Source organism: Erithacus rubecula, assembly GCF_903797595.1.
Source record: "Erithacus rubecula genome assembly, chromosome: 5".
NCBI classification, from domain to species: Eukaryota; Metazoa; Chordata; class Aves; order Passeriformes; family Muscicapidae; genus Erithacus; species Erithacus rubecula.
In genome coordinates, this window is record NC_136687.1 from 27,805,017 (window position 1) to 27,824,676 (window position 19,660).

The 19,660-nt window shown below is 37.4% G+C and overlaps 1 protein-coding gene across 3 annotated transcripts in view; it reads right to left on the bottom strand.

Moving 5' to 3' along the window:
* Positions 1–19,660, bottom strand: part of MTUS1 (microtubule associated scaffold protein 1) — a 115,595-nt gene that overhangs the window by 46,437 nt on the left and 49,498 nt on the right. For 2 of the 3 annotated variants that reach the window (XM_079306721.1, XM_079306720.1), the window contains exons 4-7: positions 18,995–19,177; positions 15,073–15,204; positions 13,808–13,897; positions 12,510–12,557 (exon numbers count right to left, since the gene is read on the bottom strand). In XM_079306721.1, coding sequence (XP_079162847.1) covers positions 12,510–12,557; positions 13,808–13,897; positions 15,073–15,204; positions 18,995–19,177 — 453 coding nt within the window. Of the gene's footprint in view, positions 1–1,823; positions 2,311–12,509; positions 12,558–13,807; positions 13,898–15,072; positions 15,205–18,994; positions 19,178–19,660 lie in introns of those variants that run through there. The other variant, XM_079306722.1, reaches the window with a different exon arrangement.

Here is a 19,660-nt window from a genome sequence, read left to right on the forward strand (position 1 = left end):
AATAAGCTTCAACGCATTCTGCTGTTTCAAAAACCGCAGTATTATCTATACATACTTGCATTCTCTGACTATGACCTGGTTTTCACATGCCCTACTTTTTTGGTACACTCAGCTCTAGCTAACTACTGGTCAGTTTTCTGCTAACATACTGACTTCCTACAAGACACACAGACAGCAAAGCAGAAGAGGGAAAGCAGGCAAAAACCTCTCTAAGCTTCAGTGCTATCCTATTAGTCTGTACATACTGTACAAAGAGAAAACACACAGAAGGTCTATTCAGCACTTCTTATTTAATGAAGTGCTGCTTAACTAGAACGCAGGGCTTGCAATCTATTTTATATGTTGTATTTCACAGAGACCTTCAGGCAGGTTTTGCTTTCATGTCCACTCAAATGAAATGAAACCAAAAACTGATTCCTATAATTGTAAAATTATCTTGATACATGCACTGGCATTTATTTTTCAAAATTACACAAATTTCTGTAGCACTTAATGAACATTTGGAAGATTGAACATCACCTCTTCTCACTTTCTCCTTTAGGATTTTTGGTCCTGCATTATGTGCTATGTAGAAATCTCCCATTATTTATATAGTTATATGCACCCTTTACATAAGGATTTTTGGCATCAAGGTATTTAAATCTTAGTTTAAAGCCAATGCAAGCAACCTGCAAACAGAAGCCTATATTGTACAGTTGGCCTGTATAATACTCATAAATGCAATTATCATTCCAGAAGAATTTTGAAGCTGGATTTGCTTTGGCAAGGATAAGAAATGACAAGGTAAATGGTTTAAGCTGGCATGTGAAAAGACAGGACAGTAAGGAAAGCTGTCTGATAGCACACAACTCCAAGAAAATAAAACCAAGAAAGGGCGGTATTCAAGTGAGGAAATTCTTGAGGAAATTCAAGAGGAAATTCTTGAACTAAGAGCTTCTGCAAAACTAGCTTATGTAGCTGCTTGTTCCCCTATAAGTAAAATGCAAGAAAATTGTAAATAGGGCAGTGGAGAAAAAAGCACTTATGCAAGATGCTCTCGGTATCTCTAGATGTCACACAGCTCAAACAAAAAAAAAACAAAACAGCTTCCTCCCCTCACCCCCAAAATGAAACATGTACATCCTGGAATAAAGCTCACCTTCCATAAACTTGCTTTATTTGCTTTACCTGACACTGAAGATAAATTCAAGTCAGATGCAGCTGAGAATTTTGTAAATTTTTTTTGGTTTGTTGTAGTATGTTTGTGTATGAATTAAACACACACACTTGTCCTCAATGTCTCAAAACTTTGTACCTTTTAGGTTTGTCTCAAAACAAGAGGCACAAAAGTTTGCTTGTTCCACTTGCAAATAAGATGTATTTAGCACAACATCTGTGATAATAGATACCTACAGGTAAGTATTCAAATATTTCCCACAGACAGAAAGCCACACCATGGCAGCCTGTGTTCACTTTCCTCCCTGCTTTCCCCTTGCACCCCATCAAGATACAAAAAAGACAGTGCTCCCAGCAAATAACTATTAAAATTATTAGATAAATATTTAATAGCACAGACTTCCTGATACTATTTTTGCATTTATGCAAGAAAGAGCAAATCCCAATCTGCATTTCATAAACAGAATAACTATCTTCCAAACAGCAGCTCAGCACACATACAGAGAATTAAATATGAAACTACTTTGCTTAAAAGTCAGACTTCTGTCTGAAATTCAAAAACTTTCATGCCCAGTACAGTTCTTATTTGCTAAAAATAAGATGCTGCTGAAGTAAACAAGATGTTCACTCAATGCATGCTGCAATCATCATATTAAAAATGCACAAACCTGTATGAAATATAACAGTGCTTTTCTTGTAGCCAGAAGGTAGACGAATGTTTCGAAGCAATCCCTTTGCTGTCAGCCTTATGCGCATGTTGGATAAGGAAAATTTCGGGGACCATAACATGTCTTCAGAGCAATTGGAAGACAAGCAAGCAAGAAATAGCCTCCATGTACTGTCACATAGTATGTTTTCAAATTTCTACGGGCAGAAGCGAGCAATTCTTGCTAAAGAAAACAAGCTTGAAGAAATAATCAGGTCTCCATTTCTTTGCTGTTACTCCTTATGCACAGACAAGCAAAAAAAAAAAAAAAAAAAAAAAAATCGGTAAAAGCAGATATCCACAATGTAAATGCTGCTGGCAGCTTCTCCTCACCAGATGTTCTGAAAACAAAGCTTGTCCTCAGAATAAAACCGACTTAGTGATTTTGAAAACCAGCAGCCTCTGAATTGCATCACAGCACTGATGCTCAATCTGCTATGGGACTCTGTGGGCTGGGAACTGGAAAAAGAGAAATGGGAGGAGGAGGATGAGGAGGGAGGAGGAGGAAGTGGGTGGTCTCACCAGCTGAATATATCAACCGGCAATGTCACAATCCATGTAATTTTTCTTTGGAGACTGTGAGGAACATTATTTGAATATTCCTGGAGGCATATTTCAGCCTAGCTCTCCAAAAATCTTTGCAGGATGCACTTTTTAAAACAGTTTCTTTCAATCAAATATTATGTCAACATTCTAAGTGTTAATAAATCCAAAGACACATGTATTCTCTAGGAACAATTCAGTATTTGAGACCTGCTTAAGGGAAATTCTGCTTAGCTTGGCAGCTCAATTCCGCAGATGCTTCCATTTATCATCAGAGGAGAAGGACTGGGCATTACTTCATATTAAAACAGTTCTCTGACAGCTGGGTTTTGAAGGCACCCAAACACTGAGGCAAATAAGCAGTGTTGGAGGAATTCTTACAGAATAGATGCTCTTCCCATATTTGATTAGCTCTCATATAAAAAAGTTTCTTCTTCCTGTTTAATGAGCTGAAAAGTTTTGCATATACTTTGCTGAAGTCCACTGCAATTAGCAAAAATTAAATTAAAAATAAATTTAGAAAATAAAGGAGTAACTGTTTTACAGATTAGAAAATGTCACTTTTTTTACCTGCACCATGACTACACATACATGCGCTGGCCACCTTCCTGTGCAAAAAGAAACATTGCTTTTTTTCAGTACTTTTCCTGAGGTCAGCAGCTGCCTTACCAGACAGCCACTGCAGCAGGGACCACCCAAGTACTCTCAGCGAGTGCTGGAGACAAGACAGTGGCAGCTCATACTTTTCTGTGGCTGTTTGAAGAGCTAGCCTCCACAGACTTTGTCACTCTTTAGAGACAAAAAAATTAGGTACTTTTCCATTGATTTTGCACTTCTATTATTTCAGCAAACCCCAGGCAATGTTCTCTAACATCTATACCTTTCAACACTTTTTTCACTTCCGGAAACAATTAACCCAACTTAGTCCAAAGCAGGTGTAAGCCGTATCACTGTAACAGGTCTCATTTCAGCAGTGCTTTATCTGTCCTCCCTTTGCCTCCACAAATCTAACTTTCATATTTTAATAGCACATCTTACTTGCTCAAGATGAGTAACACTTTTAATTCATACAGCTCATTTTCCGCATCAGCTAGAACTAAAAATAGCATGTTGTTGCTGTATCTGGGTATCTCTAACATCACGCAGAGCCCGGTGCAGTGACAGTGAAGCAGATGCTGACTGTATGTGGAGCAGAAGAGCTGCAGCACAGTGCCACAACAGACCCATCAAGGCACCCTCCACAGCAGACTGTGTGAGAATACCCTGGCATGTTTTCAAAGCAGGTACCAAAATATTTATTTCCCAGCACACTGATGACACACCAACTCTGAAGCACTATAATACATCTTCAGTCCACAAAAAACCATTCAAAATAAGTACAAAGACAGTAAATTAGGCTTTTTTGTTTGGTTCCCAGGGCAGCCTCTGCACACAGCAGGGCATGCATGTCATTACTGCTATAAAACCTCATCTATTCCTTCTAGTCTGAAGAGCTTTGGCACAAGCAATGTGTGTTCATCTATCTTTCCAACAGCCTGCAGTTCCAGACTCTTTCCTGATCCAACACTATTATCAAATACATTGCCCCTTTCTGGGCTGCATGCTTGAAAACCACACCGAGCAGTAAACCAGAAGGCTTGTTACAGCACAGTACAGCAGACTTGTGTATTCACACATGCACAGTTCATTAGCCCACCTTATCAAATATTAGATCATTATTGTCAAATTCTTTCTTAATTAAGGCATTTTGAGATTTTTGCTGGGCTTACAGCCAGTCTTCAAACATCATTTAGCACTCAGCCACACCAGGTTTTACCCTTTTGCCAAGGCACCCATAAGAATTCCCTTTTATTCCCCTCCTGTTCACACATTTGTCCAAGGGAGAAGCTGCCCTACGTAGCAAGCATTCTATCACCTTCCCAATTTGATGCTGTCAAAAGAGTGGCAACAGTTCAATCAGGCTAAAGAAAACCCCAGACCACTACAAACCAATAAAACAATCCAAAAAACAACCCACCACTTCTCCCCATGCTTGCAATAGTGCTCAGGAGAAAGGTAAAGAACTCCTCATTAGCTCTAGAACCATAGAAGATGAAACACCCTGCTGAAACCTCCTAGGAACAGGAGCTAGAACAAAGAATCTCTACAGGGTAAACATGATGTAATGAACCAGTTTGGAAACTGTGGAAGGAATGAATCACCATACAAAATATGAGCAGACAAAAGCTCTATATGGACACCAAAATTCTTGTAGGAAAGACCAAAACTCATCTTACAGAGATACACAAATAATACTTTTACTCCCTCTTCCTTCCTGCTTTGTGTTTGGGTGAAAATAGGCCATGAAGAAAGAGGTACATCGTATTATTTTTAAAAACCTTCTGATTTGACAAAAATGCCTTTCTAGCCCCTAGAGTTTTAATTCTGTTAAACCCCAAAAAACCTGAAACTAGTCTGCATTATTCAGAAGCAGATCTGACAGCACTAATAAAAAGCAATGGGTGCATGTCTCATCTAGTGTCTTCTAGCACCCAATGCTCAGAGTGCTCTGACAGCAGCCAGCAAGAGGACTGCCCATGCCAGTATGAACAGCTCCCAGGCGAGATTTAACTTGCACAGAGGTTCCTCCAGCACAGTCTTTCCAGAGCTCAGGGTCACACCACAGTATACACCCATGAGTATACTTGTCTGTGCTCCCATGATAGTCATCTAGGACCTCATGCTGACAGACTATAAAGCCAGGGTGTAATCCATGGGATCTTAACTGAGCATACCAGCAGCATGCACTGTCTGCATTTCATACATAACATGAGGATCACAGACAGGCCTTTTTCTTTCTTGACATTAGAGAAGGGTGACAGAAAACAGCACCAGAAAAGAGCAGAATAAAATAGGAAACAATACACAGAGGACAAAAGGACAGACTTTATTTACTAGCACCTTACTGCTGGCTTCCCTCTGACTCCAAGAGCAGAACTTGTGGCCAACATGGATAAAGGGACTCTATCTACCCTGTTATGACCATGTAATGCAGTCTGAGTTGCTAAATACAGCAGTACCTGATGACACCATCAGATTGATGGAGGGGCCAGACCTATTTTAACCCCAGCAGATTTAGTATATCTGCCACTCCCTGGGAACATTAGCAACATGGCGAAAAAGGAACAAAGAGTACTATCATCTGTAGGCTCTCAATTCAGCCTCAAGAGTCCAAATCCACAGTACCTGCCTTGCTGCTGTCCCTTTCCCTCTCTCCTCATCCAACAATCACTGAGAATGCCATTGGAACACAGTTAAGTGTCTCACTGTATAACAGTCTAAATGAGAAGCTAGATATTTAGATCCAAGAAGCCCATGTAAAGGACACTTGGCTCCCTGTCACAAGACAGCAAGAGCAGTGCAGAGCAGATGGATTTTACTGGCATGCTTGACTACAGGAAGAACTGGAGGGCGACTGCTTATGCAAAGAGAGATGCAAGAAGCAGGAACCTACTAAGAGCCAAAGGGTCATCTATGTCCTCATTTTTATTTCTGGAAAATGACTGCTCTCACTCCACTTTGCTGTGATCACCTTGCTCTAGTCAGTGCTCCAGTTTGAAAAGCTAATTGTCCTGTAGGCAACAGTACCTGCTGCCACAATGAATGCAAACTGCAGCTTTAAGACTAATTTTAAGCTGAAATCCTCTCCTGAAGAAAAAAGGAAATGTCTTCCTTCCTCAGAGCAGGAACTAAAATCCTAAATAATATACGTTTCTTCTTTCTGTACACAGAAGCTTTTAATCATTATAAATTCAGCAGCCTGTGAAACTGAAGGTGAAGCTGCAGTGGATTTTGAGGCAAACTGATACAGGAATCAGGCTGATCTGTGCCTCCTTCATGCAACACTGATATTTACATTATCTTCACTCTTCTAGAATTAAGAACAGCCACAAACCACTGCAAGAGTAATTATATTTTTGACTTCTGATTTAAGGGAAGTGCATTTGCAGGATGTGACTAGTTGTTTAACCACCTCTGACACAAGATCATGAGTTTCACTTTCTTGTGACAATAATGTTTCAAGTATTATTCCACTTAAGCCCCTAACTAGTCCTATGAACTCTAGCTCCCAACATAGGAATTTTCTCTATCACTTGGACTGAGCTGATGCAATCTGTAGACATTCCTTTCTCCTGCCCTCTCTACTCACACAGCAGCTGCCCTATCCAATATTCACAAGTGTGAGAAAACTGAAGCTCTGTGCTGTTCTCCTGTGTGGCTTGTAATTGTGAAATATCAAAATAAATACCAGAGAAGAGAACCACAGGCATTCCTCCCCACAACAGAATAAACACCACAGAAATAAACTACAAACATTCCTGCTGTACAAAGCCTGCATACTTCTGCATCACCCCTTGTTTGGAGTATGGATGTGTGGAGCTGGACAGCAAGGTTCTCACAGAAGTTTGGAACTAAATAACAACAAAGAACTGTGAAATATCTAACTTGTAATCCAGAAAACGGGTCCTTACATAAAAGAAGAAACAGACCTTGTAGTATGAAAACCATTTTGGTTGGACTAAAAAAGGCCTTAATGAATGAGCATCTGTCACAATAGTAAAATTGACAAAACCCTTACCAAGAACTGCTGGCAGTTCAAATATAATCCCAACATTTCCAGTGCATCAATTTGAGAAACTGCCAAAAGAATACCACTACCACTTGAATTAATGGCTCATACATTACTCCATAGCAAGCCTTGATATTTTGGAATTCCTTGTTTTTTATAAAAATCTCTGTTAAAGGCACAGGGAGCAATGCTGATTGTTAGTACAGAACAAGAGACAATCTTCTCAAATTGTTAACTTTCAGATGAGCAAGTTTGAGAAGAACACAAGGAACATGAATGCAAATACACTGATAGACTTAGCTCAAGGGACCAAATCTGGAATACATTAAGACTGTGCTGTCATGTATGTCTGATTTTTTGCATCCTATTGCCTAATATAACAAACATACTACATCAGGAAAACACCATTTTTTAAATTAAAAACAATCAAACAAAAAAACCCCACTGAAAGCAGATTACTTCAGAATTTAGAGTGACATTCTCTGAGTATCAGCACCAGCCATTTTACTTTGAAGATTTCTGGAGCATTCTAGTTCTCACCCAAGAAATTAAATCCTCAGATCCAGTTACTGTACTATATTTAGTAACAGTGGAAAAATATGGCCAAGAAGGCAACAGCTATTGTGTTTCAAAGATTATTTCAGGTTTATAGATATTTCATTAACTCCTCAAAAAATATTTTATACATCTCCAATGAATACACTTATTAAAAAACTCCAATTCATACATTTAGATTGTATGCATTTATTTATACAGAGATGGCAAAACAAATGCCAGCTTTCATAGGTAGTTCACATGCAGTAGCTAGTCTACTTAGTAGCTTTGCTGTCTGTTTGTAAGAGCATTAGCCTGAAGGTATTCTAAGGTTAGATCATGAGACAATTGAATCATTCAGACTGTCCTCATAGTTCCCATGAATGAAAAAACCATCTATAAAAAGACTATAGCCAGCTTTTCATTGCAGCTAGGAATGCCACAAAACAGTCGAGCCACAGTAAAGTATCTGCAAAAAGAGGTTTAAATTTGATTTCTGCTGCTTTTTAAGGGATAAATGGAAAACATTAAGCTAGATTGTTCAACTCCCACAATTGCCAGTGTGTGAAACATGAACTACATTAAATGAATACAAATCTAATGTTGTACTAATCTGCATCACCCCAGAGCATACAAAACCATTCCAAGTTCTTCTGCAGGATTTCCTGGCTTTCTTTTGCTGATAGGGACCGAGACACAAAAACTGATAAACCCAACTTATTTACAAATGCTGAAGCTCTTGGCCAGAGACTGAGAACCCAGTCTGTCCAATACATCTATATTGAAATTCCCAGTTAGAGCTAGTCAGAAATCCCAATTCTGCAATGTGGAAGACCTGGACCTCTTGGCTGCCAGGACATACATGTTCACTTACATATCAAGGCCTTTTCCAGTCTCCAAGCAAGACTACTGCCTGCACAGTTTCTTCTACACTTGCAAGAACTCTTACAAGCAAATACACACCACTCCCAAATCAATAACAAACCCCAAAAGATCTTCTAATCAGATACAAAAGGAGAAACAGAGCCCTAATGAGTTACATAAGCATCCCTCATCAGTTGGGGTAATTTGCCATACATTGCTCAATACCACAGTCAGCTGAAGACCTAAGTATTTGGCATTCATAACGTCAGATCTCAGACTAGTCTTCCCAATTTTTAAAGAAAATACACATTTTGACACAGTATAACATATAATTTTAAAATATTAAGTCTTTTTTGTTGTTGTCAAGCACTATCAGAGTGTGATAAACATTAATCCTTGTTTTTCAGACATGGAAAGTGCAGGTATTTGAGAGTAATGTATTCTATCAAAGAATCAACAACATAACAACTGCTTCCTCTTAAGTTTCAACAGGGATGATTTAGAGCCTGAAAGAAAGGGGAGTAAACTGAACCTTAAAGTAAGTTTCTAATTTCTGTCTGAATCAGAACACTTTGTCAGCAAAAACATCTTATCCCAGTATAAGAGTTTGAGTGAAGAGCCAGACTCATCTTGAACAACCTGTTAGGGGAATGGACTGTTACGTTTATACTTTATTTTTTTCATTTGAGCTTGATCAGCATTATTACTCATTTTTGCAATAAGCCACCTGACGGAATTTCTTCCCTCTCTCAGTGGCATATCTTCCCATAAATGGTTGAACTAAAACAAACATCTTTTTTTTTTATGGACAGAAAGAAAACAGAACACCATGATAGAGCATGTACCATTTTTTGATAAAGCTTCTTTGGTTTTCATGGCTCCTACAGCCTTTAGTAACCAATTCTACACTGCATACTTCATTGCAGTGCTAAAAGATACAACATAAATCACACTGTTTATATTTAGTAACACCTTACAGGTGTATCCATCAGTTGTCCTTGCTGTTGTCTTCACAACAGTCTTATGCTGCACATCTAACTGTAACTTCTTCACAATACACCACAGATCCCTTTCAGAGTCATGGAACAACAAGATAAGCCAAATATTCACATGCTTTATTCCCAAAATGATTGCTTTACCTTTGGAACTGCCAAACAGGATATTTGTTTTTGCTTGGCTTACGTAGGTTCAGAGATTACAGTGTTGTAACTTAACATTTGGTCAATAACAGAGACCTGAGATGTGAATACCTACTTCATCCACACACACTGTACTGTAAAATACTACAGTGGGATTAGACACAGCCAGCTTTTTCTATAGGGAGGCCTGAAGAAAAAAAGTAAACAGCACTAACTTTATGCATTTTTAGAGGCAGTTTTGCATCTAATTCAAAATTCCGTCTCATAAGAGGTAACATTTTAATTCATATATACATTAAGATGTTACACTAAGTGCACATAAACATCCTCACTTCAAGTTAGCAAGTTAAGAAGTAATAATAAAACACATTACTCCAATGAAGTTAATTCCGCCTTAGCTTTAAAGCCAGCACTGAAGAAATATACCACAGAAGTTGTAGAATTTATTTGATGCACTGAACATCACCCATGAAAAATACAGAATTCAGAAAAAGAAGCCCTGTGAATGCTTTAACACAAACAAGAAATGAACAGCTGCAAACAGGCAGGTCTGTCCAGTTTTACAGGCACACTAGCAGTATGTTATGGCTTGCTTCATCAAGCAGATTCTAGCTGTGTATCATTGCTGCAAACGAATGGAAAATGGAGAAACAGCACCAACATTAAGGCAACAGAGAGCATATTTAGAAATGCCTGCTGTTTTTTCATTCTTGAAGAAATGTGAAAGGCAGCACAAACAACTGAGCTAGACACTTAGTTAATGCCTTAATATTGTAATTAATTATCAGAGTCTTGCTGTAACAGACTAGTCCTGGGCACATGGGCAAGAAATAGAAGTGAGGTTGGAACTTCTGATAAGGCTAAAAACTGAAGACTTAACTATGGCACTGAAATAAAAAAACAAAAGCTTTATACTAGCTGCAGTCATTAGAACAAAGCTTCACTATACTAGCAAAGCCAAAGGAAAAAAAAAAAAAAAAAAAGGAAGATAGTGGGTCTCATTCTACAATGGTACTGGCTGGCATTACTTCAGTTCATTTCAAAAAAGATCACTTGTCTTTTCTTAAAATGTAAGACATTGTACTCCAGAATATCCAAGCAGTGACATAGTATTTTTATTCTGTAAGAACTATCTGCAACTGTAAGGATAGAAAAAAACCTCTTACAAAAATGCCAAATGCTTCGCCAGATAGTTCTGCATTCATAAATGGGAAATGATACTGATTCTCTGTACAGATTAGAAATGTATTAAGTTGAATGTCTAACATCTCCAGTTTTGGAAACTGACTCAGTACAGTAAGCAGTTCAGGTTTGTTAATAAAAACACTGAAAAACAGACATTTTACTGGCAAAAGTATGAGTAACAGCATTTATTGCAATATTGCTATATATTACAGCAAATTTGGAGTTTCTAGCCGTGTTTTGAAGGCATCAAATCCAACACTTCAAAGTTATGTAGCTGCATGTTTTATTGAGTCAGAAAAGATGAATCATAGGCAAAATTCTACTAAACTAGTAAAAAGGGGAGGGAGTATCACCTTTGTGGAAAGTAGAGAGAATGTGCACACTGAATTCAGGGAGAAATAAAGTTATGTTTTGAGACTACTGTAAGCAAGCATTAGAGAAATTTACTTTTCTAGGTTTTAGTCCAGACATGGATTTTATTGTTTATTAGGAGTTTCATCAATTGAGCTGATCAAGACATTATGTTGCTAGCTGAAGCATCCCTTAGATGTTTATACAAAAGACGAGGTTTGAGCTCTTGAAACTCAGTGTCAGGCTTCACCTAAACTAACATTACTTCAGCCAAGTATCAATAAAAACAAGAAAGTTTTGGGGCAAAGTCTGATAGAAACCCTGACTTTTAAAGGAAGATATTGAACTACTCTGCCACAATTAATATGTAGACATTTGACACCCAAGAAAGTAAAAAACAAAAGCATTAAATGCAGGTTATGACTACAGCAAGGTTTAAGAATACTGCCACAGCACCAAAGTTACAGGACAGAACTGATTTGCTCAGTAATTTCAGACTCAAATTTAGAACATCTGCTTGGTTACAGCACCTCTTTCAGAAAGACATCTGCTATTCACTCAGGGGACACAGGGCCTTCCAGTGATCTTCAGTATCTTTCAAAAAGGGCTTTTCAATGAGTAATTAATTACAAGTAGCTTTTAATTCAACAAATAAGTGCTGATTCTTGGGAAACTAATTTAGACTGCCAACTCTCTTGAAAAGACCTGGAAACTGCTGCAAGTAGAAGCACAATCTGAAGACTTTTCAGTCTCTTGGCAGACAGAAATTAGCACCAGGTGTCCTGACTGGCACAAACACCAAAAACAAACCCAATATGAAGTCCTTAAAACTCTGCCAGATTTTGAAACGCCATCTGCCACTTAATCAGCTGCGATTTCTCCCTGTGCCATATGAGCAGACATATACATCAACATGCCCTGATAATTTCAACTTGTTATACAAATATAGTCTACAGTGATATACAAAGACAGCTCACACCAGCAGGTTACCCACAATGAATGTTCCAGAAAAGGAAGGTTATGTGGGATTTTTCTATTTGTAGGTTTTTTTTTTTAAAATAAAGCTGCAACACATTAGTTCATTCACTACTTATTTCAGTTAAAAAGTAAAAACTGCACCCAAAATTCATTCCCATACTTTTTTTTTTGCATACAGTTTAAACCTCCTTAGGTTTCACTGGAAACAGAGGAACAGAATAGACTGCATAGCCTAACACTTGGATAGCCAGAAAACAGGAAGTAGACAAAAACCAGAAAAACAGGCATTTTTCCATACTCCTCGAAACTAGAGTCAGTGATAGTTTAGAGAATTATCCATTGTGCATCTGTTCTTCCCAGAAAAAAAACAATATACTAATATAATGTGTAAACTTAATTGGAGTTGCACCACAAAAAAAAAATAAAATGCACTCAGGAAACTCACCAGGATCCAAACAAGATAGGCTTTGGCGTACATTTCTTCCAGGAGTACCTTCAAAAAGTAAACAAACAATAAGAAGAAAAATTACACTTCAAGCCAGTAAGGGGCAGTAGGGATGCCTTTTTTTATGATTCAAGATTCCTTCCACATAAACTCCAGAAACATTGCAATTTGATTTTCTTTCTTCTGATGGCCGATGATGTACAGCAAGATTTAGCATTATAAGATATTGATTGGAAAATGCAGGATGCATTCCCAAGTACAATTATCCCATTATAATTATTATATTTCATTTAAGTCAGGTAGCATTGTTTCACTTTACTCATTCAAAGAGGACCACACACAATGAAAAACTCTCATCTATACCATATTAAAGCATTTTTTCCCTTCTGTATGCTACAGCTATTTTATTTGCATAGAGGAGCGACAAATTAGCAACATTCTCAAATGTGGCTCCAATCTAATTATATATAAATGAAAGCACTGAGAAAGTTAATCCACCTTTACTGTATTACTTTAAAGTTATGCAGAAAGTGATCCAAGAACTTTATTATTTTGAAGGGTATTGAATGAAAGCAATATTTTAGACTGCTGGGTTTAAGTGCATAAATCGTGTGCAGAAGTTCATAAAAGGTCTTCTGACAACACCTTTCTGCAGGCTTTAGGAATAGTGTGGATCCTATGGCTCAGATTTCATCAGGAAACAACCTGCTTTGCATCACCATAGTACTTGTTTCCCCCACCTCAGCTTTGCACATAGAGCTTTGCTACCAAAATGAAAACTGGGTCTTACAAATTGGGTCTGTCCCAAGGTTTGTATCTGTTCTTTTGATTCACTCTGGCAGAAAGGGTTAATTTTAATTCAAAGTAAAAGATAAAACAAATATGTGATACAGAAACAAAGTGAAGTAAATATCCTCAATGGCCAGAGCTCATCATCATGCTCCCACAAGAATCTTGCTTAAATTAAACACAAACTCAACAAATTCTAGTCTACATTGTGTTTTTCAAGCATATAACCTTGTAACCAGGTAACAGAACATCATTTAACAGACAGATTAATTATCCTATATTTTTAGTTCTTATGGGATGCAAGCTTCAAGCAGACAGTAGACAATGAATGTCCCTAAAGCAAATAGGTAAGGAACAGACCTTTGGAGACCCAGTGTCCAATGTGGTGAACTGTAAAGAAAATGAGCCAACTATCCCAATTATTCTGAAGTCAAAAAGCATAGCTGCTCCTTCTCAAGACAGAGAGGTTCAAGCAAAAGTGAAAAATTGTCTATCCAACAGGTGATTACCTCTAATCTCACTGACTTTCCTTGCTAAGTGTAGAGGCCCAGATGATTTTGGTATGCACTGGTTCAGTGAAGTAGACTTGGTCTTGGCTCCTAAAAGTAAAAGTTTAGATGAACTTTAAAGTAGAACTACGTCAGCAATTAAAGACATAACTTACATTTTTACAGTTAAGTACAATATCCACAAATCTATTTAAACAGAAAAAGAGAAACCTTCTAGAACATCTTAGCTGTATTTAAACTTAGCTCTGCTTTGCCAGAACTCACATTGGAAGAAAAAAAAAATAGTTTTAAAAGCCTTCTAAGCAGGAGAAAACATTAGTAAAGATTTCATTTTAGCACTAAGATTAAGTTACTTATTTCTCAAAACATCAGCAAATACAATGCAGCTAAGGAAACACTGGCTGAAAGATCCCCAGAGGCCAGATATCCACACTCCTATTCAGAACAGGATCACAATGAAAATGACACCAGCTGACCATGCTGATAAGCCCTGTAAACCTCCAGGAAGGGTGGGATCTGGTGCTACTGAGAAGAGTTTGGTACCATGACTTTTGCAGCTGTGCTTTTCAAGTTACTGACTGCACAGGCTCAACTCCCCCAACTTCTTCTCTCTGGACAGAGACCACAACTATTTTCTTAAGTCTCCACTGGATCTCCACTGGATTCAAAATAACCTCCTTGGTCTGGGAAGGACACAGAACACAACACCATAGTCCAGGTAACACTGCTCTGAAGGGGAATACCAGCTTCCTTTGGTTACACTGCTCATGGAGGTGCTGAAGGCACATTGTCAGCTCACTAAAGATGACAAGTTATTCAGAGCTGTGCTGCATGTACTGGACCCCAACAGAAAGCATCAGCTTTTTAGAAATCCATTTGATTCATGTTTGTTTCAAAGTGACTTGTAATTTGTGGTGTGGCAAATTCTGCTTCTTTTCAGTGTATATGCTTTTAAAGCATGCCATTACAGCAAGACATTTGGCAGGCATCTCTTATTTATTCTCAATTATGTCAGATATCAGCTTAAAATTTAAGTCTAATGCAGGAGTAGAGCATTTAATTAGGTTTATCCAATTACAATAACCAGTTCACTGCAAAGATGGTCAGAAGCAAGCTGATTATAGCTAGGACTTAGGAAAGAGACACAGCAAGCTTATTTATCTGCAGCAACACAAAAAATATTTTAGCCTCCCATGAAGTCTTACAACACTTGCAGCACCACTGATGTGATTTTATCTCCTCTGTCTACAAACAGACTCATATACCTTTTGGAGTTGACCTCAACGAGTGCAATCTAGGTCTTGGTAATGCTTTCAAAGGGAGAGACCCTGAAGTGCCATTCTGGCAGGCTGGTTTTGAAGGCCATTGTCCATTCTTGATGACTGTGGCACTTGCAGCTGCAACACAGAACCACAAAGAATTTGCTCCAGGCATTTTTGATTTAGAGAAAATTAAATCATAGGACAAGTCAGTTTCACCACAGATTAAAGGACCTTGAATAAGGTTTGAGTTTATGGTCATAATGGAAATTTTTCCTTGAAAAACAAAAAACAGATTTTGGAAAAACATTGTTTCAGTTGTCCAGGAAAAATATGAAAATATTTCTAAAGTAAGTACAGATGAGTAGACTTTGGTTTGGGCACTAAAAAATGATGTATACTAACACATTAAAAAGTGAGAATTCACATGGCATTTACCAGAGACAACCAAAAATTAAGTCACTGTGGAATTGTCAGTGTGTTGCTTTTCTCTCTAGTCATTGAAAAACAAAAAGGCAGGAGGGGGGTGAAGAGGGGGAAGCTTTTGTCTTATATTATTAGGTTTGCCTCAGATGAGTGTTTTAATGAGACCTATTTAAAAAGGCAACATGAACTACATGTCTTATACTGTTCATCAAAAGATGGAACATACACTCTCGAAATTATTTTATCATCTTTAAATAAACCAGCATAATCCATGTAAGTTAACTACTTCAAAAAGGTGCTTTTCAGACACTAAATATTTTCTATCACAGAAAGGGGATTTCCCTTTAAGAAACACACACAACTGAAGCCATCATCTTTTTTTTTTTAAAAAAAAGGAAGTTAGAGACTCTCTAAATGCACAAAAGCTAAGTATTTCCAAAAAATCCATACACAAGGAACAATTTGCATAACACATCAATAACACAGTTATTCTGTGGGAATCTGACCCTGAGCAACATTAGATAAATAAAACCAATTTGTTTTAGTAAAGCACAACATGTGAGGCAGTCCTTAACTTTTTTTGTAAATCACTAAATTAAGGATGTTTGCTCAGAGTTCACTGCAAGCAGTTAACAATTGCCTGCAAACTGGTGTGCTACTTCCTCTTCTAAATCAGCAGCACACGCTGGAAGTAACGCTTTGGGTGTGCAGGCAGCCTTCTGGTGCAGGACTATTTAGGGTACTGTTCTCTCCTATTAAAAACTCTGGAGTCAGCTAACCAGACTGTGTGCAGGAAGAAAAAAAAAAAAAAAACCACCAAAATGACCCCACCAAAACCTCACATGTTTACAGAATTCAATCACTTTCTGATTCAAAGCTGTTCATTCATAGAATTCAGAGCAGCTACAGCAATCCTGAATAAAGATGGACAGGTATGAAGTGATCTCAGCCCAGTAAAGATCTGAAAACTCAACTCATCAGAATAATTTTAATGCAGTATTGACTGTACAAAAATGCAGATGTAGGTCAACTGAGAGGATCAGCTTTTTAACTTCTGACATTAAACATTATTTACTATATATGTAATTATTCTAATGCAATTAAAATCTGGATTCTATTTCTTAACCTCGGAGTTAAACATTTTAGTATGTCCAAAGCATAGTATTTTCAGCTCAGCACTAAAACTGAGATTACTGCTAAAATATATCTGATTTTCAATGCTCAAATTGACTGCACACAAAATATGCTTTTAGTAACAACAGCGTTTCAAACATCATGATTTCTGAACTTCTCAAATAAGAGGTCATTTTAGAGAAAAGAATCACAAAGTTCAAGTGCTCATTAGATAAAAAAAATTCCAAACCCTAATGCTGCCACATGGAATTACCAATCCAAGGACATCCTATAACAAAGGGCTGAGCTGACAATGCAGGAGAAATGCTCTCTTGTCATTTTTTTCTCTGCTTTGTCAACAGAAGACAAACTCCAAACAAGCCAAGTGCCTTTTTGATTTAATATTGTTGGCAGGATGACAGTAGCTTGTCATACATTACATGACACACACAGCATAAGCCTCCCTTTCTGATCTTTGTGTGTCCCACAAATGTAATAAAACACTTCAGCTTTAAATTTCTTCTTGATATTATTACATAGTAGACTAAATTAAAGAATAAAAAACAAGAACAGCATTGTACTTAGTATTAGAATATAAAGTAAATTCCTTAGTTCTTTCCAATTTGATTCAGTCATAAAAATTTCACTAACATATGAATTACACATAACATTAAGTCATTATGCTCACAAAACACTTACTATTAAATATAAATAATTCTTATCAAAAGTAAAAATTCTCTAAAGTAAAATAATCAAACAGAAAATCAGCAGATCAAAACATTGCATATATTTACCAACCACCACAAAACAAAATGCATGCTTTAGAATAGAAACAAAAAGAACACAACCTACTTCTCTTCCCAGTAAACGTGGCTAACAAAGGAACAATACAAAAGCTGTAAGACCCCACTATCAGCAGTGTCAGTAAGGTAATATCATAGTGGCTTCCTGAGTCAGTCGGTGGTGTTAGTGTAGAATTGAAGAAAATAATAGGAGAAAAATTAGTTTCTGTGCAACTTCGGAGTCCTCCTGGTATAGTCATTTAAAAAAGATCTAAGCAAGCTTAAAGTCTATGAGATTGCAGCCATGTTCAACCTCTCATATTGCTCCAGCTTGATCTTCGTGAATCGGAGTGGAAAAAATTGTAAGCTTGAAGGCAGTGGACAAAACAGATTACAGCAGCCAGCAAATCAGGCTAAATAAGGAGTCATCTGTTTGGATACTTAATCTGAATACACTCCTTTGTTATGAAGCCATGACCCCATGCTTTGTTACATGAGGGAGCAAAACGAAGAGAGCACAAAGCTGCTTAGCAATTCCAGATACAGTCCTAAACCTGAACAGCAAAAGTCAACATGGCTGTCACAGTATCAGAACCCATCTCATTACACAGCAAGATGCACATATGTATTTTATTACACATACTCTTATTCATTACAGGAATATGTTAGGCTTTAGTTTAATGAAGACAGTACGGGGGTGGGGGGAAAGAGAAGAATAGGAGAAAATGTAGTTATGTGTGTAATGCATATGCGCATGTTAAATCACAATTCTCTTTTTCAGTCCATTGAAGACAAATTTAAGTGACATCTGGCACTATAAGGCCTTTGCCCAGTATTCAAGATATAACAGGTGATAAGATAGTAGCAGAATATTTGAATGTACTTATTTGAATATGCACAGCTGGGAATACTAATACGTCTGATAGTCAGCTGTATGTTATTTCCTTCATATTTTTGTCCCCTCAGAACTCCTAAGAACTGCTGTAGAACATGAAAATAAAGCAAGTCCTGCTATTATTCTCACTAATTTTAATCAAGATTAATTTGGTTAGGTCATACACCAATGTTCACAGCTACCTTAGAAATTACAGAATGCAAATATTTATCTTCTAAAATAAGTTTCACTTGCATGCCTGTCATTTCATCTATATATTTTGTCCTAAAACTTTGAAAGCAGATATAAACCAGTTCAAGAAAACATTTAGCATCAAAAAGCCTGTAACATGCGGTTCCAAACACTATTACAAGTAAATCATTCTGTTCAGACATACTGTACTACATGTAAACACTAGGAAACTCTTGCTTGAAAAGACATGCTGGTTATGCAGTGTTTCAGGATGGAAGAGAAGTTGTACCAAAATCTCCAGCCATCAACCCAAAATCCAGGACTCAAAGCTCCTTCAGGCAGTATGTCTCAAAACAGTAAAGTTCTAAGTAAAGAGGCAAAAAGAGTAAGATCTAAAACTAATTAATAACTAATAAGTAGTACAATCAGAATTAACACAGATACTTGTCAGACAGGACTCCTTTCTAAGAGGATTTTTACCAGCAAACAACTGATGCTAGCTATCAATCAGTTAAAACCCATAACCCTCACATATACTTACAATTAGTGCTGAAAAGACTTTGCTCACTCTGAGCACTGCTGACTGATGAGAGGCTAGGTGTTCTTTCAAGCACTGATCTTTTGACAGGCACTTTGGATTTGGCAAGGGATTTATCAATGCTAGTCTGTGAGGCTGTAGAATTTTTCACCAAGGCATGCTTCTCTCCTGGCAAAGATCTTACACCTGTCAATTAGGGGAAAAGAGGAGGAAAAAATAAGAACAGAAGGAGTAGGAAAGAAACTTAAATGATTGCTTCTTTTACACATATGACTACAAATAAAAATATTTACACAGTTAAAATCCATATGAAATGGCTTAACCTACTCCCTATTGATGTGGCAAAAAGTGCTGTAAATGTAGAAAAACCATTCCAAGGACTTAAATCCTAAGAAACAAGTCAAGAGCGTAATTGATTTGCCTTCAGTGCAGACATCTGCACACATTAAGAAGTCTTTTTTTGCATTTTCCTTCCTCACATTATGGTTCTCTGTACTGGCAATCCCACAAAAATATAACCTCAAAGACAATCTAAAAAATTATTCTTCTGTTTGTTCCTCCCCAAAACAAATTTACAACCCTACTCCTCTGACAGAACACTCTAAAAGATAGCATCCTTTCAAGGAATAAGACAGCATGAGAGTATCAAATGGCTTTGTACTCATACGA